This window comes from Sceloporus undulatus, chromosome 2 (genome assembly GCF_019175285.1).
Source record: "Sceloporus undulatus isolate JIND9_A2432 ecotype Alabama chromosome 2, SceUnd_v1.1, whole genome shotgun sequence".
Classification (NCBI taxonomy): domain Eukaryota; kingdom Metazoa; phylum Chordata; class Lepidosauria; order Squamata; family Phrynosomatidae; genus Sceloporus; species Sceloporus undulatus.
Window position 1 is genome coordinate 185,358,704 of NC_056523.1, and position 26,652 is coordinate 185,385,355.

The 26,652-nt window shown below is 43.6% G+C and overlaps 2 protein-coding genes across 3 annotated transcripts in view; one reads left to right on the forward strand and one right to left on the reverse strand.

Annotated features, from left to right (window-relative positions):
- Window positions 1-26,652, reverse strand: part of SYN1 (synapsin I) — an 83,949-nt gene that overhangs the window by 56,457 nt on the left and 840 nt on the right. For both annotated transcript variants that reach the window (XM_042453279.1, XM_042453280.1), the window contains exons 2-4: window positions 20,535-20,626; window positions 18,451-18,607; window positions 16,042-16,131 (exon numbers count right to left, since the gene is read on the reverse strand). In XM_042453279.1, coding sequence (XP_042309213.1) covers window positions 16,042-16,131; window positions 18,451-18,607; window positions 20,535-20,626 — 339 coding nt within the window. The remainder of the gene's footprint in view (window positions 1-16,041; window positions 16,132-18,450; window positions 18,608-20,534; window positions 20,627-26,652) is intronic.
- TIMP1 (TIMP metallopeptidase inhibitor 1) lies at window positions 1,999-11,979 on the forward strand. Its single transcript, XM_042453281.1, has 6 exons — window positions 1,999-2,149; window positions 2,854-3,068; window positions 7,116-7,213; window positions 8,682-8,796; window positions 9,989-10,110; window positions 11,662-11,979. Exons 2-6 carry the CDS (start codon window positions 2,939-2,941, stop codon window positions 11,866-11,868), a joined length of 672 nt encoding a protein of 223 aa, XP_042309215.1. The 5' UTR covers window positions 1,999-2,149; window positions 2,854-2,938; the 3' UTR covers window positions 11,869-11,979.

Consider the following 26,652-nt stretch of genomic DNA (forward strand, 5'->3'; position numbering starts at 1 on the left):
TTTGACTGTATTTGTTTGTTTATATGTAGGATGTAGTGTATATTTGTGGTTTGTTTTTTATATTGTCTAATTTTTTTTAATAAAGGACTATGGATTGAGGACGCCACTTGGGCAACTCCAGTGATGCTCAACTGAGCTCTCAGACTGTTGCTGCTTCACTTCCAGATTAGGGCAAGGCAGTGCTGAGAGCTCAGATAATGTGGGACAAGAACACTGTGTGATGCACAAGATGAGCTTCCCTTCTTTTTCACTTGCTGCCCTAATGTCCCACTCTTGTCATTTTTTCTTCAACAGGACCCAGAATGCTCTTTCCCTGTGAAGTTGCTTGGATTCAGAGACGCGCCCTCCTTGCCAAAGATCTTAAAAGAGTTTGGACAGATTCATATGGGAAGATATGGTCAATCCAATAGACTGGACCTGAACTGTAGGGTCCTAACCAGCAAACTGAATTGTGCCTAAAAACAGGCTGGCAACCAGGGGAGGTGCTAGAACAGGGGTAGGCAGCCTGCGGGCCGGATGCAGCCCGGCGAGGCCTTGGGACCGGCCCCAGCCCGGTCCTGCCACCGATTGCTGCCGGGGCCTTTGGCTACTCACATGCAGGGGCAAGGGGGGGCAATTGTCTATAGACGCCTCAGAAACATGCATTTATATTAACATTTTTTAAAAAAATCAGCAAAATTTTTGCGTGTCCTCCACTTTTTTAAAAAAAGTGTCCACCATTTGAAAATGTTGTCCTACATTTGTCCCGGTTTATTTATTTATTTAAATTTTTTAAAAAATCATTTAATTATTTATATTTTGGCTTCGGCCCCCCAGTTGTCTGAGGGACAGCAACCCGGCCCCTGGCTCAAAAAGGTTGCCTACCCTTGTGCTAGAACAAGAGAGTCATATGTTTAAGCCAGGGAAACCTTTGTTAGGCTAAACTGCTCAGGTCCATCCATTCAATTTCCAATCCAGCTTTGCAATGCTGGTGAAGCCAGAAAGTTTACATGGGGGGGGGGGGGTATCAGACAAGGGAAATTAAAAGTATAATTCAATGGCAATCCGGACGCAATTACAGGGTTTCACGTTATTGCGTGATAGACTACCACACACAATTTCAGGCAATGGGAAGTCAGTCCGAACACAATCGTGGAGTTTCGCGTTATTGCATGATAGACTACTACACGCAAATTCGGTTTCTATGCAACAGTATGCCATCTCATCCATGACCCAGAGCATTTCTTGACTGTGCTGAGTTGCACTTCCTGATCAGTCACAAAGGTAGGGCTTGGTGTCTTATCTGTTACATCATGGATGCTTTGCTGGGCTCAGCACAAGCCATGAACTGGACAATGCCAGGGAAATGAGAAAAGCAATGGGCTATACTCATGCCATTGCCCCATCACTGGGGTCAGACCAAGGCCATAGCAAACTGCATGAGCACCCACTTAACCTGGGATAATTGGTCTCGTGGTTTTTTTCTGAGTTTTTCTAAAAGATTTGCATCATTGACTGATCCAAACAAACCAGGGATAAAACTCTGCATGCCTTGAACATGCTTTGAATCCATTTGTACGATTGACTCCATCTTTCTTTGAGTGAAGACACATGTGAGCAAGTGAACTCGCAGAGGTGCAGTTCCATAGTGTGAACAACAAAACCAGAATGCCTGAGTGAGGTTATTCACATTGTCGTGCTAAAAAAAACCTTCTGAATAACCCCAAAGATTCAATTCTACTGGGATTAGTTTTACTGTCAGAATAACCTCCCAGGTGTGGCCAGCTCCAAAGCAACCACCAGTATCACTTTTCTTCCACTGACTAATCAAAATTTTCCCTAAATTCTGCTGGGGGTGGTGGTACTGGTGCCATTGGTCCCATCCCCATCCCACACCACCATCTTCCTCCGCACCAGCATCTTTCACAGCCTCTATCACTTAAGTTGGATTACTCAGGCCGTGCACACCCCACCTTGGCAGGGCTGACTCCAGACTTGAAACCACAGGCTGCGTCTTCCACGCCCCTTTGGCAATCGGGACAGGAAAAGCAGGGGGAGCCAAGGGGGAAGCAGAGTGATATTTAAGTACCAGCCAGAACGGCTGGGAGCTGCAGTCTGAACTGGCAGAAGACCCCTACAGAGATAGAGAGAGAAACCCAGAGAGATCAAGGTAAGCGGATGCGGATGTGATGCTGAAACTCTATCCTTTCAGAACAAAACAAGCCCTGCCAGAACCTACCTCCTGCCCTGTAGGGAACCTAATCTAATCCCCCCTAACTCCCCCATCCTTTTAGATTGCAACCCTTTTCATGCCGGGAAATGCCAGAGAATCCCTTCTCTGCTTTCTGCTCCATCCTGTCTTACTCTTTTTTTCAAACCACACTGCCAGATATGCCTCACATTGGAAATTCTGGTTTGGTTGGATCATTTAGCCTCACCTATCACCTTCCTGTTCTTTTTGCCTCTGGCTTCCTAGCTTCCTTTTAAAGAGTCTACTTCTGACCATTTTCCCAGATGATGGAAGCTAGGAAGATTGAGTGGGAGCATCCCATATAAATGGAGAGTCACTGTGAAGTTCTAACTGTGCTCAGGACAGACACCCTCTCACACTCCAATTTATTCCTCTCTTCATCCTTCCCTCTTCTTCTCCTTTTAAAATCCAGTCCTGCCCTGTGTTGCCTACCCAAAGAACCAGGACACAGAGAAGCTTTGTTCATCCAGGAGTGGAGACCTCCCTTCCCCACTCGCTCCCTGCTGCTCAAAATAGAGCCAGCAATTGCTCCCCCGGTCTGGGAGCTCTGTGACGGATGTTCCCACACCCCTTTCCTCCAACTCCCACTCCCGAAATAACACTCTACCTTCTCCACCCTCCAGGTCACATCTCTGAGTCACATTCCTCCTCATCTACTCCGAAAAAAAGAAAGAAAGAAAGAAAGAAAGAAAGAAAGAAAGAAAGAAAATGGACTCAGCTAAAGTAAGCGGATTCCTGACTGCCAGCTTCCTCCTCTTTGCTCTACTGGGAGATCCCACAGAGGCCTGCTCCTGTGCCCCCAGACACCCCCAGTCTGTCTTCTGCTATGCTGATGTCGGTGAGTCTCTGGAACCCAATGCCATCCATGAACTTTCTCCTTGCAGTGTTTTTCCTCTCCCTCTGCAGAAACACTCCTTCTGCTGTGAAACCCAATGCTCTCATAGTCTCTGGATTCTCTTTCTGTCATTCTCAAATACAGAAATGCACATTTCCTCCCCCTGCAGCCTGTAAACAGTCCCTTCTCCGGTTGCCTTGCCTTGTGGTATGTAGGTGCACGCCAGTTACAGAAGTGCTTTATACGTGTGTGTGTCTGTGTATATAAAGGGGGAAAGAACTGGTTCTTTAACAAATTTCTTGCAAATGAAAAGTAGGAAAGATGAGGACTAGCGGGGTCCATTTAAAGTAAAGAGAATTTTGATTAAACGTTCAGAAGAACTTCCTGAAGGTATAAGCTTTTAGAGAGTGGAAGGTGCTACCTTGGAAGATGAAAAATTCTCCTTCTTTGGAAGTTTTCAAACATAGGCCAGGTGGCCATGAGTCAGGGGTGCTTTACCTGCAGCAACAGTGGTTTAGAGTCAATAATTTTTAAGGCCCTTTCCAACTCTCTAAATGTAGGACTGGGGCAGGTAACACACAATCTTAAGACTGCATGTAGCTCCTTCATCCATTTTTAAACTTTTCTCTTTCCTGGCATTTCAGAATAGAAAAAGGCACTCTGCCCTGTGGACTTGCAAGGCTCCTAGTGTGGGAGGCCACACTGGCATCCTCTAGAACCAAATGGCAGATCTGCTGCATATGAAAGCAAATTTTGGTGCCACTGCAGGAACGAACAAATCGTAGAGTCTTAGAAGGGACTACAACAGCCATCTTGTACAACTCCCTGTTGTGCATGCCTAGAGCATCATCCCTAAAAGATGCCCATTCAATCTCTATTTAAAGACCTCCAACAATGGAGAGTCCAGCACCCACTGAGGCAGTCTATTCCACAGACAGACAGCTCCTGAAAAAAAAAAAAAAAAAAAAGCTCTTCCCAATGGGATCTGTCTTCTAATAATTTGAATTCATTGGTTCATATCCTAGTCTCTGCAATAACATAAAATAAGCTGGCTCCATTTTCTCCCTTCAGATATTTAAAGATGGCTATCATGTCATCTCTCAATATTCTCTGGGGTAAACATAGCCAGCTCCCTAAGTCGTTCCTCATAAGGCTTGTTTTCCAGATCTTTGAACATCTTGGTAAATCTAGCAGCCACTGCCAAGTTTCCACACCAGCTTTGAGTTCCTGGAGGTTCAAAGTGACCCTACAACTCTTAGAAGATGTGTACCTCTGCTCTAGGATTTAAACAGCCCTACATCTGCCCACAAAGACCAGGTGCTGTAGGCTATATTTCAGTGGAAGGAACTGAAAAAAACACCTTTGAATATTCCTTGGCTAAGCAAACTCTATGAAATTTATGGGCTTCCTATAAGTCAGTGATGTCCAAACTCTGGCCCTCTAGGTGTTTTGGACTGCATCTCCCAAAAGCCCCAGCCACCTTGGCCAATAGCCTGGCATTCTGGGAGTTGAAGTCCAAAACACCTGGAGGGCCAGCGTTTGGACCTCATTAGTATAAGTCAACAGGTGACTTGAAGGCACACACACTCAACAACAACCTACAAAGAAAGACGCTGGTGGACAACATCTATGTGCTCTTAAATCTGCAAGCCTCTATGTCCCAACTCTTCCTCTCTCATCAACAACTATGAGTTTATGCTCAACAATTTAAGGGGCTTTGTACAAACAATGCCAATTCATTATTCAGACTTAAGCAGGAGTGGATTTTGAAGGGTTCTTTCAAGTCATTGTAAATGTATTATTCCAAATCACCTGCTAAGTGACAATGCTTACAGCTGGAAAAACATCTATCATCTCATTGGTACTAAAATTGGTACCTGCCCATTGGTACTAAAATAGAGGTTGCTAATGCAATGTAGACATTTTCCTGGCAGGACATTTGTGTCTTCATCATCTGCCTGAGTGTAGAGAAATGTAGCAGTTGAACTTTTATCTCCATGCTAGAAAAAGCTTTCCTTGCTAAATTTCTGTCAGTCAGGCACCCAGACCGAAAAGAAGCAGTTGGCAGTTGAAATGGAAATTTTCTCATGTATTATGGTATGCTGAGGTTTTATCCACTCTGGCCATTTGTGGAAGTGTTTCAATCCTTATGTTCAGAAACATTCCATTAAAAGTGCTTTAAAATCACTTTTATGCCTCAAAAAAGCATTGTCAAACATACCCAGCACTGCCCTCTGATGGTGCTACAAATATATTGATGTTCCCTTTGTCATAATGCTTGATCTAAATATAGCTATAATTTTGCATCTTACAAATTCCTAAAATCTGTTACTTGAAAATGTAATTAAAAATAATGAGGCAAAACAAACAATCAAATGTCATTAGCTGTCCTTCTATAGTATAACAATGTAGTATAACCCAATTTGTATGTTTCATTTTGATTAGTCAAATTTACCTATGCTTGCTTATTTTCAGTTTCATTGGCTAATTTTCTGGCCCTATTTTATTTTATGATTTGTTCAAAACTGTCAAATTCCTAGGAATTTTGTTTCTTCTTTTGCTGAGGGTGCATTCTACACTGTAGAAATAATCCAGTTTTACACCACTTTAAGTGCTATAGCTCCTGGATTTGTAATTTTACAAAGTCTTTAACTGCCTCTGACAAAGAGCGCTGATGCTTCACAAAATTACAAATCACAGGATTCTGCTGAAGGATTGGTGCCGAAGTGCATTATTTCTACAGTGTAGATGCACTGTCAATACTACATTGAGATAGGAAGCAGCAGGCAAAGGCTAGGTGGTGATGGGAGAAATGGGGGTGAGAATACAGTGCGACAGGGAGTATGAAAAGATCCTAGCCCTGACTAAAGGAAACCCCAGCTGGATTCTCTATAATCCCTGACCAGAACCCATGCATAGCTTTTGGCCTTTCCTCACAGTGAGGAGTACTAAAAACGCATCTTTTAAGTCAAGCTCAAGGCATACATGCAAACCGACATTTCAAGATGGAGGGCTCTTAGTGACAGCAATCAGAATACAACATTCAGCTATTCTAACTTTTCTTCCTTAATAGATTGCCTACATTCAGATAAAAGAAGGAAGAATTGGTGGGAAAATATAGGAGGCTTACAAAACAGAAGCAAAATTTGGACGTTCTGTAAATGCTCATGAGTGATGCAGGGTGGTAACCAGTGTGGCATAGTGGCTTCAGTGTTGACTACTGTGGAGATCAGGGTTTGATTCGCAGCTTGGCCATAAAACCCACTGGGTTACCTTGAGCAAGTCAATGCTCTCAGCCTCGGGGAAGGCAATGCCAAACCTCCTCTGAACAAATCTTACCAAGAAACCCCATGAAAACCCTTAAGGTCACCACAAGTCAGAAATGACTTGAAGGCACACAACAACAACAACAACAATGCAATAAATAAAAGCTTCACCTGGAAGGCATCCAGTTAACCAGAATCACAAGAACAGAAGATGCTCCTGCCTCATGCCAGGTCTAGAGACTGGGCAAGTTATCTTTTTAGACAGCAACCCTCCAAATACGGATTAGAATACACTTTTCCATACATTTGCTCTCCTCCAAACTCCTTGAACTGGTTCACACATGCAAGCATATCAGCTGTTCTCTTTGCCATTTGTTATTGTATACTCAGTGGCTGAGAACTGAATGTGTGCGACTACTTCCACTGATAATCTGTGAGGGCCAATTCAAATGTACACATCTCCATTTATTGAACCCGCACTTGGGAACTAGAGGGAGAAATTCAGAATGGGCTTCCCACTGGAAAACTAATTAACCACAAAGCATACCAACTCATGTATACAAATGCCAATTTTACAATAGAATCTTGTGTGAGTGGGCATGGATACCAACTCTAAAGCTTCAGAACAGAACAAACAGAGCAGGAATTGTATCTGACATCAGGAGAATCCCAAGGGTCTTTAGCTGTCCCTCTATAGTATAACAATGCACAGCAAAGGCAAAAGAGCTGGAAAAAACAGAAAAAAACTAAATGAAACAAACCCTCTCCCACTCTTTCTTTCCAGTGATCAGGGGCAAATTTGTGGCTGTCAGCCAGGAGTCTGTGAACATCTCAGCAGGAGAACCTGTCTGGTGGATTCGCTATGAGATCAAAACCATCAAGGTAAGCACCTTCTCCTACTGGAGCAGACTGGGAAAGCTATCAGTGGCATGCTCTAATGCACCATTGACAGAAGTGACAATGGAAGAGATTACCTGGCAGAAAAGTCCATGTTTCTGTGTTGCTGTATTTTAGTGGCTATACATCTACCAAGACATAAATGTGGTGTAGTGCTTTGAGCACTGGACTACAACTGTGGAGACCAGGGTTCAAATCTCCACTCAGCCATGGAAACCCACTGGGCAACCTTGGCCAAGTCACACACTCTCAGCCTCAGAGGAAGGCAAAGGCAACCCCCCCCCCCCTTTGAACAAATCTTGCTGAGAAAACCATAATAAATTCACCTTAGGGTTATCATAAGTTAGAAATGACTTGAATGGAGACAAGAACAAATTCATCTACCAAAAGTGCAGACAACTTTTGGCCCTCCAATGGGTGTAGATTACAATTTTCATCAGCCCCAAGCACCAAAAGCAGTGGTAACAGATTGTGTAAGTTGTGGCCTGCAATATCTGGAAAACTGAACTTTACACACCACTGGTATATGAGGTCAAAGAAAACAAGCTTGCAAGAGCTATCCCTTCTAAAACCTTTTTTAAGAGAATAGCACTTCAGCACAGGATACACTAGTCATATCCAACATTCCAGAACTCTGTATTCTTCCTTATTTGAATCTAGCTCTGTTGTTTCATTCCTACCCCATTCCCACCACAATCTCCAGAGAAAATCCCCCTCCTGGTTTATTTCAGTTCAAGTGTGATCAGTATTTCCATTTTAAATAATTGGAACAAAACAAAGGCTGAGATATAATGATTTGTTTGAGGAATGTACATTAGAACTGAGATTGAACTCTGTTCTTCCAAGTACAGTTAGTTTGAAGACTCTGCACCATTACTCTGACGTAAAGACTATTTATTTATGTTAGGAGCTTATATTGGTTTTGCGCAAAACACTATATTGTTTTCTACACAATTTTTTAAATGAGATTCCTATTTTTGCACCCCATTTCCCCCCCCCCTCTTTCTTACTGTTGCTGACAGAGAAAAAAGACTGGGTTTACCCCCCCAGTCCTTTTTCATTTTTCACACAGGAATGAATATTTCACAGTAGTTGAGTAGTTCTTGCAGCAGGGTGACAAGATGCCCATTCTCCTCAAAAGCTGCATCGGCACCACTTTAACTGCCATGGTTCCATGGTATGGAATCATGGGGTTTGTAGTTTTGTGACATGTTTAGCCTTCTCTGTCTGAGAATTCCAGTGCCACAACAAACTAGAAGTCCCAGGATTCCATATCATGGAGCCATGGCAGTTAAAGTGTATCAAACTGCATCATTTCTGCAGTGCAAATCCAGCCAAAGACAAGAAAAGCTGGAAATTTGTCTACAACCCATACCTTTCTGCAACCTATACCTGTCTGTATAGGGGCCCTTTGGTCACTTAATAACTCTTCTTCTCCCCCACCTCTCCACAGGTGTACAAGGCTCCTGAGGAGATGCAAGACGTTCACTTTCTCCACACCCCAGCCATGGAAAGTATCTGTGGATATGAACACAAGGGTTTAAAAGGAGAAGAATATGTCATTGCAGGTAGGAATTCCACTCACTGCTTGGGAAAATCAGGGACAGTTTAAACTCAAGACATATTTTTATTCCTTACCTTTGAATCCTAAAAAAGCAACCACCCCTCTGCTCATAACCTATACAAGTGTAGATATGCATTTGCCAAGTCACGGGGCATGTCACTGAGGAGTATATTTGGGGGGGACTAGCCGTAGTACTTGACGGTGAGAGAAATGTACTATGTGTATGTTCAGATACCCTGCGATCAAGCTAAACATGCAAGGAAAGTACTCTCAGAATGGCTGTTTCCTTCAGTGGTAGTTCTGCACCAATCCTGTTGGAATAAGGAACCTTTCTCTTGCTTTGGGAAACAGCTTTGAGGTTCCATTAAGAGGCTGGAAAGAGTCAGCCATGGAAATGCATTATCTTCTTAAGCAGGGTGGTGGGAAGCAGTCTTTGGATTTTTTGGCTTAGGTACCAAAATGGCTTAAAACAGGCCTACCTATCACTATTAAGTGAGACAACAGGAAATAAGAAAACAACCCCACAAGTATCAGCTAGTATCAAACAGCACACAAATGCAGCATCACAATTGCGCTTTTTCTGTACAGTTTGTGCTACATCCACACTGATCCTGCTGTAAGGCAGGCAGAAGATGCCTCACCTCCCTTTAATCATCTCCAGGCTTAACAGACTGAGCTCTTTAAAGCCATTCCCCAGACCCTTGTCAGTCACTCTCCTCCTGAGTTGCTAGTTTGTCAAAACCTACCTTAAAATGCAGAACTAGACACAGCACTCTAGATGTGACCCTCATGGTTTTGAAGATCAGTTTGGAAGATGCTAAAATCTCAGAAGCCAAAGAAAAAAATGGAATAAGATGTCCAGCAGAGAGGGTTTAGTACAGCTTCCTATGATCAGCTATGACTAGCAAAGGCAAAATAAATTATACAGAATATTAAACTGAGGCAAAATGGCTCATTTAGCATGATTATCCAGGTCAAAGAATTCAGATCTGTTTCTGTCATGGGATTTGAATTGCCCAGGCACAAAAGTATAATTCCATCCTCAAGGGCAGATTATATTCAGCCCAGTTTATGATCATTAAAATGTGTGATATTACTGATACCTTTTCAAACCAGGCTGCAGCTGTGATATATATTCTCTTCCTCCTTCATTCTCACAGCTGTTTACCTCTCACTTTCTTTTTCACCTCCAACAGGGATGCTGGAAGGTGACCGTGTTATGATCTCAGCATGCTCTTTCATCCAGCCATGGGCGCAGCTAACTCTTGCCCAGAAGCGAGGCTTGAGTTCAGACTACAGCAAGGGCTGCAACTGCACAGTAAGTGTCTGGCCAACAGAATGGGGGAACAATATGTCTCAGGGCTGCAGCAACATCACTTAGATTTAAAAGATCAGTCACATGCAAAGAGATTTGCAAAGATGTTGGGCCCACAGTGAGCCTCATTCATTCCCTGCAGAATTCTGTGAAGCTTAAAAAGTACTGTCATGTGGAAACAAGACAGTAATAGATGTCGACTCTTCATCAATGGTCTTGTCATGAGACTAACACAGTAGCTCAGACTTATATTTAACAACTTGCTTGGTAACTACAGACTTCTTCTCAGGTGAGTCAGTAGGAAGATGGACAAGACATCTCTTTGTTGATGCATATATTGTCCAAATGCATCTGAGGAAATAGACTTAAGTCTACAAAAGCTCATGCTGCCAATTTCTTTCTTTCAGTTAGTATCAAATGTGCTACAATATCTCTATATATACTGATTCTATAGACTAACACAGCTATATCTTTCAATTCTAAGAGACATCTCTGTCAGTAGAAGGATGTATTTACGAAGGGGAGGCAAAAATGAAGGCATTGGCCCCTCAAATAAAGATTCCACCTCCACAAATGAAATTTTCCTTCAGTTCCCCAAATTTCTAGCATTACAGAAACTTTCAATTGAAATTTGGAAATAAAGTTTTTAGGCATCCAAAGAAAAGAGGTAAATGGTTATCTAGGAGATGGCACAACAAATACGAGACAGTTCTAGATGTGAGTTATTTCCAAGGTCTCTCTCTCTATCTATCTCTATCTCCGCAAAGCTAGAAATTTGGGGACTGAAGGAAAATATCATTCCAAACAACAGGAACCCTTTCCATCAGCAACATTAGTTAGAGAACTCCATAATCAGTAAATGAGAAATAGAACCCCTTCCTTTGGTATCAACCTAGAAAGGCAACCCTCTAGCCTCTTAAAACAAAATTGCAGGCAATGAGCTTCTGTGGGCTTGCAAGGCTACATTTGAGTCTACAATGAAAATAAACTGAGATAAATAAAATTGGTACAGCTAGCCATATGTGGAACCAACCATTGCATATTCTCCTCTGTGGTATAGATGAACTAGTAACTAAAAGTATGGGTGCATAGTGGAAATTCATATATCGTCAGACAGCCCAGTAAAAGAGCAGAAGCATTAGCTATACAGGAGCCATATTTTAAATGGTTGAAGAACTATCACTCTCATTTGGTCTTGCCTTGCCTGATGCACAGGATCATGATACTCTAGTGACAAAATCTTTGTTGCTATTCATGTTGCAGTGCTTTTTAAGTTGCAGAAGAAGTTTACAATAAAGATCCATCATGCCTTATCTTAGACTGTGAGAAAAAAGGATTGACATCATTGGGACTGGCAAACTGTGGATGCAAAACTAGGATATTCCTGAAGGACCAGAAGAAACCTCTAGCCATTGGTTTGTTTATCTCCAGATTAGATGAGTTTAGACAACAGCAGATACAGGAAGGGAATGTTGTAGGATGCACTGCATGAAAGGAGAAAGGGCTATTCTCTTCCTCTTTCTTCATATGCCTCCATTCTTCTTTCTTCAACAGATTGTGCCCTGCACTTCCATGCCATGTTCCGTCACCTCCGACAATCAGTGCCTGTGGACGGATGGGATCATGTCTCGGGTATGGGATCAATTCCAAGCCAAACGTTTGGCCTGCCTGCCCTGGCCTAGAAAACCTGGCCTCTGTACCTGGCAATCCCTCAACACCCAAGTCCCAGGAACCTTTCGCAAGGCTCGCCTGATGCAGTAACATCTTCATGGACTCTAATAGAGCTGGAGCTCCACTCCGTGAATAACCCTCCCTCACCCACTCTTTTTCTTGTGTTGTCTCTTTTTAAATAAATGCCAGTTCCAAACCTTCTCACTTGTTCTTCATTGTGGAAACTGCATGCACACTCCTCCAAGGATACAACAACTAAGTCCTCTAAAAACTAATGCAGCCATTTGACTGAAGAATCTGGAAATTCTGAGCTTCTGTTAAGAGTTAGCTGCTAGGACGTTTCTCTGGAGAAAAAACAAGATATCTGTGGAGAGTTTTCTGCAAACACCTTACAGCAAGGAGGAGGCACAAGATAGGCTTCCACTAGCCTGGGAAAGAGTTATTTTTCATTCAGAAATGGCCTCCAAATCCTTCACATTATACCCTCAGTCCTTGCCATTCTCCCACTGTGTTGACTGTCCTCTCCAGTGCTCTATTTCAGAAGCACCTACATCATTACTCAAAAGCTGCCTGCATTTCTTAATCTGGGCCATCCCCAGAAATAGGGATTGTGTTCAGTGACAGAGGCCAGCTGTGGAGCATGCAAAGCAATAATTAACATCAGCATGTCTCTGAACACATGCAGAGTACCTTTCTGTTCACTGCTGAGTAACTGCAGATCTCTCCCTCTCACAAACACACACACGCACAGCATTTGGAACAAAATATCCATGTATTCTTGCCACTTGTACCACTTAGGGAAGGTGGAATATGAAGTATAAATGCCACCCTGTTGCAGATGAAACAACAAAATGTCCTTTGAAGACCGATAGATTAAGACTAACTGCACACAATAGTTCATTCTATAATAAATCTATTGGCTATAAAGATGCCATGGGACTCTTTCTTATCCTAAAGATTTGCACTTTAAAGCTGAATTTCATGTGCCACCTTTATTGTGATTCTCAGTCCCACAAAATGTGAGATGGTTCCTTGTCCCCAGTAACTATTAGACTTTAACTGGCTTCCAAACTGTTCAAAAGTAACTCTGCATGAGAGAAGGCAACTATGGATGCATCTACACTGCAGAATTAATGCAGTTTGACACTGCTTTAAGTGCAACGGCTCAGTGCTATGAAATTCTGGGATTTGTTGTTTTGTGAGCTTTCTCTGTCAAAGAGCTCTGGTGCCACAACAAACTAAAAATCCCAGGATTTCATAGGATGGTGCCATTACAGTTAAAGCAATGTCAAACTGCATTAATTCTGCAGTATGGCAGCAGCCTAAGGCATTTGCTCCATTCTTCTTCCATTCCAGCTTATGCAGCAGCCTATGGCATTTGCTCCATTCTTCTTCCATTCCAGATTATACACTAGGGAATAGAGACCAGTGTCAAAAGAAACTCTACATAGCCTGGAGCAGAGAGACCATTCTCTGGAGTCTTCAGGCTGAACCTAGTAGGGAGAGAACAAGGAAACTGTTTAAATTTTTTAACTGTCTCTAATAATTATACTCACTGTTGTGTGAAGAGTTTAAAACTGCCTGCAGGCATCTTACAAAGGGATAGGTGGTGGCTGGGAAGAGGGGACAAGGGCACCGAAGGAAATGAAGAATGAAAGGGAAAGAGGCATGAAATTGTAAACATGCACACACAAGCATGCTTCACTGGCAGCTAGATGGCTAGAGCAAATTAAGTTCCAGGGGATGCTAAGCAAAAGGTTTTTTTAGAGTCCTTTAACAACAGAAATAAGAAGGGCAGCAAACCTTGAGCCAAAGCAGAACCTAGTACTCTAAATACTGAAACACACAAAACAGGTCCAGATTACAGGATAGCAGTTCAGATCTAAAATGTTAAAAGACTACTACAAGTTGAGTCTCCCTTATCTAGAATTCTGGTCCAAAATACTCCAGAATCCAAAAATTGTCCATACGAGTAGCTGAGATAGTGACACCTTTGCTTTCTGATGGTTTGATATACACAGACTTTATTTCATGCACAAAATTATTAAAAATATTGTGTATAAAATTACCTTCAGGCTATGTATATAATGTATTTCAAGTTTATACTTGAATCCTATCTCCAAGATAGCTCATTATGTATATACAAATATTCCAGAATCCCCCAAAAAATTTCAGAATCCAAAACACTTCTAATCCAAACATTTCAGATAAGGGACACTCAATCTGTAGTTTAAAAATAAATCAGGTTTCTTTGTTCACCCCCAGTGCATGAATCTTGGCAGCTCCATCAGTCAAAGTAATGTGTCTAAGATTTCTGGATTGTTTTTACTATTATTAAAGTACATTCATAATGCACTTATCTTTTAAAAAGGGAATTGCCAATATAGGGACCCATCCTTGAATAGTTTGGCCTGGACAAGTTCTTTCCCTAAGGCTTCATTTAAAGCATGAGAAAATAGTCACAGTCAGTGATTCCATACATCAAAAGCAAAGAACTTTTGAGACTGTGTGAAAGAAGTTGTAGCATAAGCTTTCACAGGAATCTCATGCTACAACTTTTTCACTCACTCTGAAGCTGTGCAGACTGTCCCTAAGAGGTGGCTTGCAGCTGCCTCCACCTGTGCCAGATCAGGGCCGCGGCAACCACACACCACGGCCCCAATCTGGCCTTTCCATGGCACAAAAAGGAGCCACAAAAAGTGGCTCCTTTTTGCACCCTGGAAAGGGTGCGATAGCTGTAGTGCCACGGCTTTAAGGTACTCCTTTGGCGCTGTGTCATGTGGACGCAGCACCAGAAGAGTGCCGTGATGCCATGTGCCTTGTGCAGTGCGTGGTGTCATGCCAGCCTGGGGGCGGAGCTGGGGCGTGTGTCATATGGATGCCATGCCCCAACTTCACCCCCAAGCTGGCTTTTCCTGCCGGTCTTCACAGCCTCTGTGTCTCAAAGGTACTATGAGATCCTTTTGCATACTGGTATTTCAGACTAACATGGCTATGCCTCTGAATTCTATCCAGAAAAGAGTAAGAGTGAAGATTATTGCATTAGCTGCCTTTTCCTGTTCTGAGCATGAGCTGAGATTGGGCTGGGAACTTGTCTTATCACGCAGCTCCATGACCAGATTGTTTTCATCCCACCCTTAGCTAAAAATGCTTCTTTTCCATAATGGGAGACGTTCTGATCAGAGACAGGATGGTAACAATCTGAGCACAGAGCTGTGCAATAAGGCATGGTCCCAGCCTGGTCTCAGTCTATGCCCAGATCAGAAAAAGGCAATGCGATAATCTCCAGTAAGAGAACAATGAGTATGGAGACCCCTTCCAAGACTCTGAAGGGAAAGGGCATATGTCACTGACCTCTGCAAAATATAGGCTGATGGACAGGCCCAACCATTAGGCCTTGTGAAGTGGCAGCCTAATGTAGCTGCTTTTTAAAATTTATATTACTGTATTTTTACTACAAGGGGAAGAAACTTGTGCATTTTTATTTCAAGTCCCAAAATAACCTGATACACATCCACACAGATAGTTCCTAGCAATACCAATCAAAAGGTGTTATATAATTACTCCATTTCCTATGCCATGTTAGAGTTTTGCTGTCAACACTGTCAAGACCACCATAAATTTCCACACAAGGAGCAGAATGATGGTACAAACACAACCTTGTCTGGAATCATACCTGAGTATTGTGCACTTTGCTTTAAAGGTGTCATATGCAGTTCCACCTTGGGCATCAAAAATGCTGCAGTGGAGTCCATGAACTGGCCAGTTGAGTGTTAAGTAGCAAGCACTTGGTGTTGTGGGCCTTCCTAGTCATCAGAGCAGTATTTTCTGCCAGCTGCTATTCAGGCTCCAGACCCCAGACTCAGCCGCAGCCCACATCCTACATTCCACTCCCAGTCGTGGCAAACACAAACCACGGGCTGGAAAACCCCAATCCATCCAGATTGTTCGGATATTTGACCACTCACAGCAATTGCCTCATCATGCCACAGCCTTGGATGAGAAACCATGCCTGTGGAAATGCCAGCTAAGAGAGAGAGAAGTGACCTATTTTGAATCTGAAAGCTGCAGGATCTGACACTACACATGATTTAATCTGGAGTGCGAGACAGATGACACGCACTAACATAACTGTTGTAGCCATTTGAAAATATCAACAAGCCCTTTTGACAGTGTTTAAAAAGTACAGAAAGTTAAAAACAGTGCAAGACAAATGAGTAAAGATGGTATCCCCCCAGCCCACCCTGCTCCAGTCCAACATACCATCTCCTTATGATTGGGATAGAAGGTCTGCTCAATGAGTGGGAATTCTTCCGGTCCAAGTTGGCGATGGAGGCGAACCATCTGGGCAAACTGTTTGGAAAGATAGGGAGGTAAGAGAAAGAACAAAGAAAAGGCTTCTCAGTCATCCGTACTGGCTTCTTTTCTGCCTTTGCTATTGCCCTCTCCTCCTCTTTTATTCTCCTACCATCCACCCCAGTGCCCACACTTCCTGGAGCTGCCTTTGAAGACATTTCACTTGGTGCAGTTTAAGCTTCAAAATATAGCAAGGGGAGTTTTTCCAACAGGGTCCCATGGCATTTGTATTGTGGGATTACACAATAAACCACTCCCACCACCACTCCAATGTTCTTTAACAGTAAGCTATTAGGTGAGGCCACGAAGGGATCTGAAATGAAGTGTTGCCAATACATTGAAGACACTCACTTCCACTTCTGTGTGTAATCTGAATCTGGATGCAGGCCAGTAAATTAAAGATGAAGCTGACAAGAGACCAGGTGCATCTGCAGAATTAATGCAGTGTGGTTCCTCTTTAACTGCCATGACGTAATGTTATGGCATTCTGGGATTTGTAGGTTTGTGAGATATTTAGCTTTCTCTGTCAGAGTACTCTGGTGCCACAACAAACTACAAATCCCAGGAATCCATTGCACTGAGCCATGGCAGTTAAAGTGATGTCAACTGCATTAATTCTCCAGTGTGGAAGCAGCTGGGCAGGTGGTTCTCATGACTAGGATCTGATTATGCAGCCTGTACTTGACAAAACAGTGCTCTCCTTGAAAGAGATGATGTGTAGTTTGGAGTCACTTGAGGTATAAGTGGCCAGCACTGCCTTCATCCACACATTTTACCAATGGGACAGTCTGGTCACAGAACGTCACATCGTAGTAACCTCCCAACTGGATTGTCATAATGTGATAAGAACTCTTATATTTGCTGTGTTAACATTCCCTTGGTCACTTTGATTTAGATTTAGATCTTTATATTTGCTGTTGCTGCTTTATGTCTTCAAGTTGTTTTCACCTGATAGCAACCCTATCATGAGGTTTTCTTGGCACAACTTCTTCAGAGAGGGAATTGACTTTGCCTTCCTCTGAGGCTGAGAGAGTGTGATTTGGGACTTCATCACACCACCTCCAGTGCCCAACTTACGTCTTCCTAATTTGAGCCATATTCGGAAGTTATGTTGATTTTATCACACTGAGCTTTCGCTCAAAACGGCTTCCCATTGCCTCCAGTGTTGAATTCGGGCCCTGTAAGTCACTTTGGCGGCCATTTTTTCCAAATTGGGAGCTTTGGAATTGGAAAAAATGGCCACCAAAGTGACCTACGGGCCTGAATTCAACACTGGAGGGAACAGGAAGCCGTTTTGAGAGAAAAGTCTGTGCGATAAAATCAGCGTAACTGTGGAGTTTGGCTCAAATTCTGAAGAGGTAAGTTGGGCACTGCAGACGGTGTGATAACGTCCTTGCCTAAGGTCACTGAGTGAGCTTACATGGCAAAGAGGCTCAAATCACTACACCACATTGTTTCTCTTTAAATGCTTAAACTCTATTTCTAAATTCCCAACTGATCTTTCAATTAACTGTGATATTAGAAATGTACAGACTGAAGGAATATTTCACTGTGGAGAAGAATTGTTTTGGGGAAAGTGATGCCCTCATTTTGCCCTTCCTCTATAGCTACATCCCTTGAAGTGACTGATACTAGCAAACCAATTGTTTAGGAATCAGATCCAACTTTTGTTTGCCCATAAAATTCCATTAGTTGATACAATGAGTCTGCAATTTGTATTTACTGCCTTCTCTTAGTATGATGATGTTGTTATTTAACTCATTTTCTTGTATTTCATGGTATCATTGCATTTTGGATTATACTTATGAGCATTTATTTAAATAACATGGTCATATCTGCAAGGAAGAAGGGGGGATTTAAAATATTTCCATCAAGTACTGTAATTAAAATACTATGTGTATAAAAACCATGGAAGTGATGGATAGCTCCTTGGGAATTAAGTAAGCCAAATATGCCTTTGTTGTTGTTGGGTGTCTTTGCATTGTTTCCAGTTTATGGCAACACTAAGGCGAGCCTTCACAGGGTTTTCTTGGCAAAATCACAAGGTTTTCTTGGCAAGTTTTGTCAAGGGCAGTGCCTGTGAGACTGTCACATGCCCAAGGTCACCCACTGGATTTTATGGCCAAGCAAGTATTCAAATCCTGGCCTCCAGAGTCATAGCCCAACACACAACCACTGCACCTTGCTAGTCTTCCATTTTGTGTCCCTGCCTCCCAGTACAAAACACCTGACAAGTTCCCCACTCCCTGCCCCAACACAAAAAGGAAATTTACAGAGATTCTGGTCATCTTACAACCATCCCCTCTTGTCACTCACCACCCAGGGCTTGTCACAAAAATTGTACACTGAGTGTAGGGAATTGACGCTGGGCACCCCCGCATACTGCAGCCCAATCACGATGCCTCGATGGTCTCCACCACGTGCCATGCTGAAGGCATGCTGGCGGATCAACACAAAGTCAGGCTTCAGGCTCCTAGGACAAGCAAAGTGAGAATGAATAGCCACAAAAATTCATCTCCTCCATAGTCACTCACAAAACCATCCGCCAGTAACAAGCATCCCAGAGTCCTGGCTTCTAGATCTGCAGTTCTCAATCTACTAGAAACCAGTATCAAAACTGGGACCTCTCTTGCTGCATGTGCTTCCTTTCTCTGGCGCATTACAGACCGCCCATTTGGGGCGGCCTGTAACTGGCCCTTTCCCCGCCGGATCGGGGCCTCAGCTGCCACAGCGGCAGCCTCTGAGGCCCCGATCCACGGCTTTCCAGGCCATGGGGAAGTGGCAAAAGGCCGCTTCCCCGCGGCCTGGAAAGGGGTGTCCTTGGTGGCGGGGACGCTGGCACAGCCGTGTAGAGGCTGCGCCAGCAACACAAATTGTGGAAGGAGCTCCGAAACGGAGCTCCTTCCAGGGCTGCAGAAAGGGCACCCCAGGCACCCTCGCGCAGCCCCACTATGTCACTTCCATGCCGCCCCGTTTTGAGGCGGCGCAGTCGTGACATAGTCATGGCGGCGCCTGTGTATATAGGGTGCCGCCATTTTCTACGCGCTTTGCTTCCTAACCCTAGTACGCGCAGAGCGCGTACTTTATGCCCATCTGGAACGGGCCTCTTATTTCCCTCCTTTGGCTCCTATTGAAGGAACAATAGGTCTTCTGCAGGTCAGATCAATCTGAACATTACCATGTATACCTGACTATAAGTCAACCTCATGTATAAGTCAAGGGCAAGTTTTAGGGCCAAAATTATGGATTTTGATATGACCCATGGATAAGTCGAGGACAAAACTTAGCAGCATATATCAAAGGATCCAAAAGATGAAGCAAAAAGATTGATGCCAAAGAACTTACAGAATTCCAGCAGGCTCAATAGTTTGTACTCACACAAAAGGCTGGAAGGGGCAGGGGTGTCAGTGTTTTCTACACTCTTGGCTTTCACTGGAGGATGGTTTCTTTTTTAAAATAAGAATTAAAATACATTGACCCATGGATAAGTTGACTCAGCTTTTTTTGGTCAATTTTTTGACTGAAGTTTCTAGACTTAAACATGAGTATATACAGTAAGTAAGTTTTTTAAGAAGAAAAATCAGGCACAAGGCACCAGATTTCAAATACTCCTGACTTTTGTATCATTTGCATTAGGAAATCAAACCAGACTTCACTTGGATCTCACTGCTCCTCAAATACTGAAAGAAATGAAAAGGTCCTTCATTGAAGCCCAGGGGCTGTACAGATTGGGAGAAAGGGACAGCCAGAGGCCACCCCTTTCTCCTCCAGATGAACGCTGCAGCCTCCATGAGGCCTAAAAAGAACCCGCTCCTGGTGGGTTCTATTTGCGCCATGCATGAGGCGCCATTGGCACACTTGTGCACAATTATGACACCAGTGCAGCATGGTGCTGTTTGAGTGCTGCGCCACACTGATGTCATTGTTGTTCATCCCATAGGGATGGGTGCATGCAATTATATATACACACACACACACACACACACACCCTACTCCCAATCATTGGGCACATGGGAAGCCTGAGCTGGAGTGCACTCTTTCAAAATGAGAGGGAAGATGGACTCCCAAGAGTTCCATAGTGTAGAAGTAAACAAAGAAAATCAAGTGAACAAATATGACCCATCTCCTCCTTTGAGTTATGAAGACTATACAAGTAGGTTAGCAACAGAAGACTCTTTGCTACATTGGACAGCTGTTAATGTTTGGCCATGATGCTAACTAGGACTCTAAACCCCATTTACCTAGTAGCAGAGGCCCAGCAGACTGCACATGGTGACTCCAACGAAATGTGTTAATGTTTCATCATTATTCTACCATTACATTGATTCATGATTTTTTTTTTAAAAAAATGAATTAAAGCAGTCACAGCAAACAAGCACAGATCAGATGTTGCCACTCACCTGACCACCTTGACACCATTGCGTATAACCTCCATGTCAACAGAGAAGTTGCCATTGGCATGAGCCACCAAGTTAAGGTCACCAAACTCTGCCTGGGAGACATCAACAAGACGAAGAAGTGAACATAGATACATCACGCAGAGCTGCCGGCTGCCATTTTACTCTTTCTGCTGAGGCAGAAAGAGCAAGAAAAGATTTTCTTGTCTGAAAAAACCACTCATGGCTCCCATATCACTGGGAGAGTATATCTGCTCTGAAGTTTAGTCCAGAGTTTGAAAGTATTCTCCAAGTTGCTGGGTCTCTGTCAGAAGTGCTTTGCATAGCTTCTTCTAAATTAAGACTGAAAGCCAGATAAGATAATCTGCCCCAGTGCTATGGAACCAGCCGCACACAGAAACTGTACACTGACTTTCAAACTGTGTTCCAGAAGGAATCCTCAAAGTAATGATACTTTTATCAGACCAATCAAAATGCACAAAATATATCATGCAAGCCTTCGAAGCTTCACTGGCTTCTTCATCACACAAAGATGTTAAAAATCACACATGAGAAGAAAAGTGATGATGTTAGAGTCACAGGACTACATTTTATCTCAGATTTTATTTTTGTTGTTACACTCAGAGGCAACAGGGGACGATGAAAGGGTGGTATATGATGGCATCACTCCTGCTAAACAGAAAGTCCTGGAACTTGGACCCAATAAGTCTTACCATAACTACGTCCAAAAAATGAGAGTTTCTGGATGCAATGTATCCACCTGTCTAGCACTACTCAAAATGGTGATCCAATGTTGGTCCACAACCCATTAGCCATCAGACTGTAGAGTTTCCAGCAAAGGGGACGGTTTCAGCCAATGGGTCCAAACACATTACCAGTCTCTGGCACATTAGGAGGAAAAAAAATGCCAATTCCTCACATCACATAGCATGAGATACACTGCTTTATCCAACTATTCCAAGTCATGTCACTCCATCTTTCATTTTACTTTCAGCCCTATTATCCACCCACTGACTGCACAACATCCCAAATGCAGGCCTCAAAAATAGTTCATGGCCTTATACTCAAGATTTAGCAATTTCCATATTTTATTTTGAACACAAAGGTTTATTTCTGGGAGACAGGATTTAAAAACCCTTTCCCGCTCACTGCTGGCAGGGTATAAGACCTAATTGTGTTCCTGTCCAGGTTTTTATTTTTAAAAAATACAATTATTGTTTCTGAGCCTGGCTTGACCATTTCATGATCCAGTGAGCCAGATGCAGCCCATGTCAATCCTACATGATGACAGTGCACAAGGCTGGATAAATCTAGTTTACGAGCCTAGAAATAGAAAAAGCAGGAGGAGCTTATCATCAGGCCACAAATACACAGCTGGTGAGCAGCATCTCTCTTGGTAGTCCCAGTGCTGGATTTACGCACAAACTGAGGAAACTACAGTTTACATAGGCCTCTAAAATTTAGACTTTTGAGTCTAAATGAATCAGACAAACCTCCCAAATTCTGACAGAATAATAAACAATGGCCTCATCCACACAAGGTTTTGAACTGGTTTGGAAAATGGTTTAAAAGGGGGTGGTTCACACTTGTGCCGGTTTTTCCTTACCTGAATTCGGGGGGGGGGAGCACAAATCCCCCTCAACCCAGTTCTTTTGAAACCAAGACATTAGCTGCGACTTTTCAAAAGAACCAGGATATTTTAGGGAGCCGCCAATGGGAACACCTTCCAGGAGAGAGCAGCAATAGGCAGAGGGATGGAACATACCCATCCCACACATCTTGGCCATTGTTTTTCCACCCCTCAGCACTCACAGTTCCATGGGCGAAGATACCAGCTCTTTAAATCCTGTGAATTCAAACTTCCCGCACTGTCAAATGGTCCATTTAAATCACTACACAGCTGTTTTCTGCTTCTGCCAGTGAAATGGTTCCCTTTTTCCTGTTGGCAGAGGTCAGAGAAGCTGGAGAGGGGGTTCCTTGGGGGGGCATGGTGTGATTTTTTGGGGGAAAAACTTTGATGGTTTCTTCACAACATTGCATTTGTGTGGCTTTGCAGGGGGGATTGTAGGATGGCTTGGGGGATTCTTTCCTGGCATGGATGGATTCATGGGTTGTATCAATGGGATCGTTGCTGCCATGGGGGAATCTTGGCTGGCATTGATGGGATCGTTGCTGGAATGAGGGATTTATGGGTGGCATGGAAGGGATCTTTTCTGGCTGTCACGTGACAGTGCTTTTAAAAAAATTGTGCAATTGCTGTTTATTGTTGAACAAGATCTGCGATACATCACAGTGACATGATGTACATCACTTGACTGACAGTTTTTTTTAAAAAATGCTGGCCTCGCTCACCATTTTGAATCAGTTCCAAATTAAATGTGAACGTGAAGTGGGTTAAATTATCATGGAGAGCTCCGGTCATGGCACGCATCATTTGAACATCTCTTTGGTATTGAATCGATGGAGGGATTCAAACTGATCCAGCGCAAAAACGTGAGTGTGAATGAAGCCAATGTTTCCGGTCATGTTTTGAGGCCTCTTGGACCCAGCACAGTCACCATTCTCAACCTTTCGTACCCAAGAGGAACCCTTCAGATAATTTACAGATCTACATAAAGGTATTATATCTGTAGTTCAAAAAACATTGTTGCTGTTTTACAGTCACAGTCTCTTGTGCAACCCCTCACAACCTATTATGAAACCTTAGGGTTCCAGGAAAGCCTAGTTGAGAAATCCTGGAGAACAAGTTTTGAGCATTGGACTATGATTCTGGAGACCAGGGTTCAATTCCCAGCTTGGCCATGAAATGCACTGGGTGACCTTGGGTCAGTCACATGCTCTCAGCTTCAGAGGAAGGCAATGGCAAACCTCCTCTGAACAAATCTTGCCAAGAAAACCCCATGGTAGGGTTGTCTTAGGGTCGCCATAAGTCAGAAAGAACTTGAAGGTACACAACAACAACAACAACAACAACAACACAGGCTTAATCCCACTGAGATTGGATTTCAAAGTCTGGAATGGAGAACATTGACAGAGAAGGTCTCAAGAGAATAATAAATACTATTTACAATGTAGATATGTGTTAATTCAAGGGGAATTTTGGGGAGGTGTGTTGCTCAATCCAACCCACTACATGTACCTCAATGAAACCAGATGTTCCTGTTCAAACACAGAAGACAAATGAAACAGGGAGATTGCCAACAGGACAGAAATGTGAACAGAAACCAAACCCAGATGGGGTGACATTCCAGAAACAAGCCTCACCCCAGAACCATACCTTCTCTATAGCCCTAAGGCTCCTCAGAACCTTATATCTTCCAGTTGTCCCAATGTGGCAGACACTGCTGGTGCTGCTCTTGTGTGCTTTCAAGTCATTTCCAACTTATGGTGTGTAGCGAGGCTATAGCTGGAGGAAGGGATGAAGGGGCTGAGGAGGACCAGGTGGGGAGAGGAGGCAGCTGGACAAGGGAGAAGGTGGAGCTGGAGTCGGGAGGGGAGGAGGAGTTAGCCCCTAGGGAAATAAAAGAGGCAGGGCCAGAACGGGCGGGAAGGCGAGGACGCGGAAGAACTGGACGGGAAGTTGCGGCCGAGAGAGGGAAAGAGCAGATACGCCGGAGTCCGGGAAGAAACGGCACGCCAGTATCCCTGAGGCGGAGAGGGAGCCGGCAGTGCCAGGGTCCTCACGAAGAGGTACAGCTATGAGACCCAAGGGAAGAGGGTGACTTCCCTTTCCCGGACGACGAGGCGTGGGCTACCCGCAAGTTGCCGGATTTAGAGGACGAATGGTGGGACCCTAGAGGTGAACATTGGGAAGTCGGGCCCTTGCCTCCTAATAAGGAAAAGGCCGAGACGGAACCCCTCGAGAAGCATCGCAGGGGCATTGTTCCTCCTGGGGAGGTCTCTTCCCTGTGATTGGGCCAGGCCAGTGGACTCGGGAAAAGGGGCTTAAGACTCAGTTGTTTGGTTGGGGACTTTACGTTGTCTGTTTTTGGGAAAGAGAAGAGGGGACTCAATTAAAGTTAAGTTTATTGCATTGCAAGCACGTGTCTTCCCTTTTTGAGCTCACGTGTTCCTAATTTAAGGGGAAGTCACTCTGCACTGATGCAGCCGGGAACGCCAGCCCCGCCCACATGGTGACTCTAATGCAAACCTATGCTGAGGTTCGTTCAGAGGTATGCATTGCCTTCTCCTGAAGATGAGAGCACGTGACTTGCCCAATGTCACCCAGTGAGTTTCATGGCTGAGAGGGGAATCAAACCCTAGTCTCCTGAGCTGCAGTTCAGAACTCAAACCACTACACCATGCTGGCTCTCATAGACATGTTTAATCCTCTGTACTCCCAATTTTCAAGCTGTGTTTAAAATGTCCCAGTTTCTCTTTCCTCTTCCCTTTACTCCTCTTGAGATTACTTCCATTGTAACAAGCTTAGTTCAAAGTGCAAAGTAGTTTGTACTCAATATTGGGGCTATACAGATGGGCGGCATGCAGCCCCCCTCCTTTTTAACCCCAGATCAGTGCCGCAGCAACCGCACGCAGTGGCACCAATTCTCTCCCTGGAGAAGGCGAAAAGAAGTTGCCCCAAGCAGCTCCCTGGAAGGGGCGTCATAGGTGTACCAGTGCGCCATGATGATGTTTCTTCCACACTGTGCCATTTGGGCACTGTGCCACAGTGGTGTCATCATGGCATGCACTGTGTAAATGTGTGCATGCCAAAATGGTACCATGGGGGCGGGGTCATGGCATCAAGCGTGCAGATGCTACGCCATGCCTCCACTCACATGCCGACAAAAAGCGACAGTCTGTATCCCCCCTAAGTCAGCAGCAAGGAGAAGAGGGGGCAGAGTCATGCCCTTCTCAGTGGGCTCAGGCAAATGCAAACTGCTGCAGCCTCTCCCGTCTTGTGTGTTCTTCATTATTATTAACTTTTTAAATCTTGACCACACGATGATGTTGCTTGGCCACACATGTTGCAATTTTCATCACGTATGGAAGCTTACTGAGTTGGTCACCAGCAAGGAGATCAATAATAGCGGTGAAGTATCTTCCCTAGAAGCAAATTTTGCAAACCTTACTCCAAATGTTGTGGTACAAAAAAAGAAACTCTGCCTGAAAGAGAAACTGTCCACCACAAGTAATTTTCTTTGGCAGCCCATCTTCCAAAAGTCACGTTTTCAATTCATGTGGGATGACAATGAGGTCTGTTCACTGCATGCATTGAACTCGCACTCAAAACACTCTGCTAAATCCTCTGCAAAACACAGACGTTCCCAGCAAGACAAGCTGGCATTAAGATACAAGCAATCTCTAAATTCTGGAGATCAACTGTTTATCATGGGTTGTAAAGATACAAAAAAATTACTCATAATTGTTCTGGATATAATTACTGCTCAGATTTGTTACACACATTTTTAAATGTCCATTCCTAATCAGCTTTTGTGTCTATTTGTTTCCTATGGGCTTTATCAATTCTGTATGTTTGTTTTTATATAACTAATGCTAATTTTTTTTAAAAAATCGCAGCCAAATGGATGTGAAAAACATTTTCAGAAGGCAGACAAGCAAGCAAGGAGCTGACCTAAGCCATTTCCTTTGCTTTTTGTTTCACTTCCGCATCTCACTGCAATTCCTGCGTGCATTTTTTTTTCAGCTACGCAGAATCCCCTTCCTGAGTTACATAAGTTACATAATTGCCCCTCAACCAGAAAAACCACATCATGAGTTTGCCCTTGGCTCAGCCACGCGTCAGAGGGAAGCAAGGGAAGAAGTGACAGAAATTTAAGCCATCATCATGGGGGTCAGCCCAAGGCCAGGGTTTCCTCCTTCTTAAAAAAATAATATAGTAATATTAACACCCTTTTGCAGACAGAATCTGCATTTGCAGGGTTCAGAACTGGAGCTTCCTCAGTCACAGATTTTGGCTTAGCGCATGTAAAAGCTGATCAATCAAAGCAAAGAAATACCATCAATAGATGACTCCATAATAAAGTTAGCAGACATGATAGCGTTGGACAAGTTCACTTATTTAATTAACAATAAATCTTGGGGGGGGGGGGAGGAAATAGTCTGGGAACCAATAATAAACTACTGAAAAAGGAAAGGGGCAGTTTTGAGTAATTTTGTG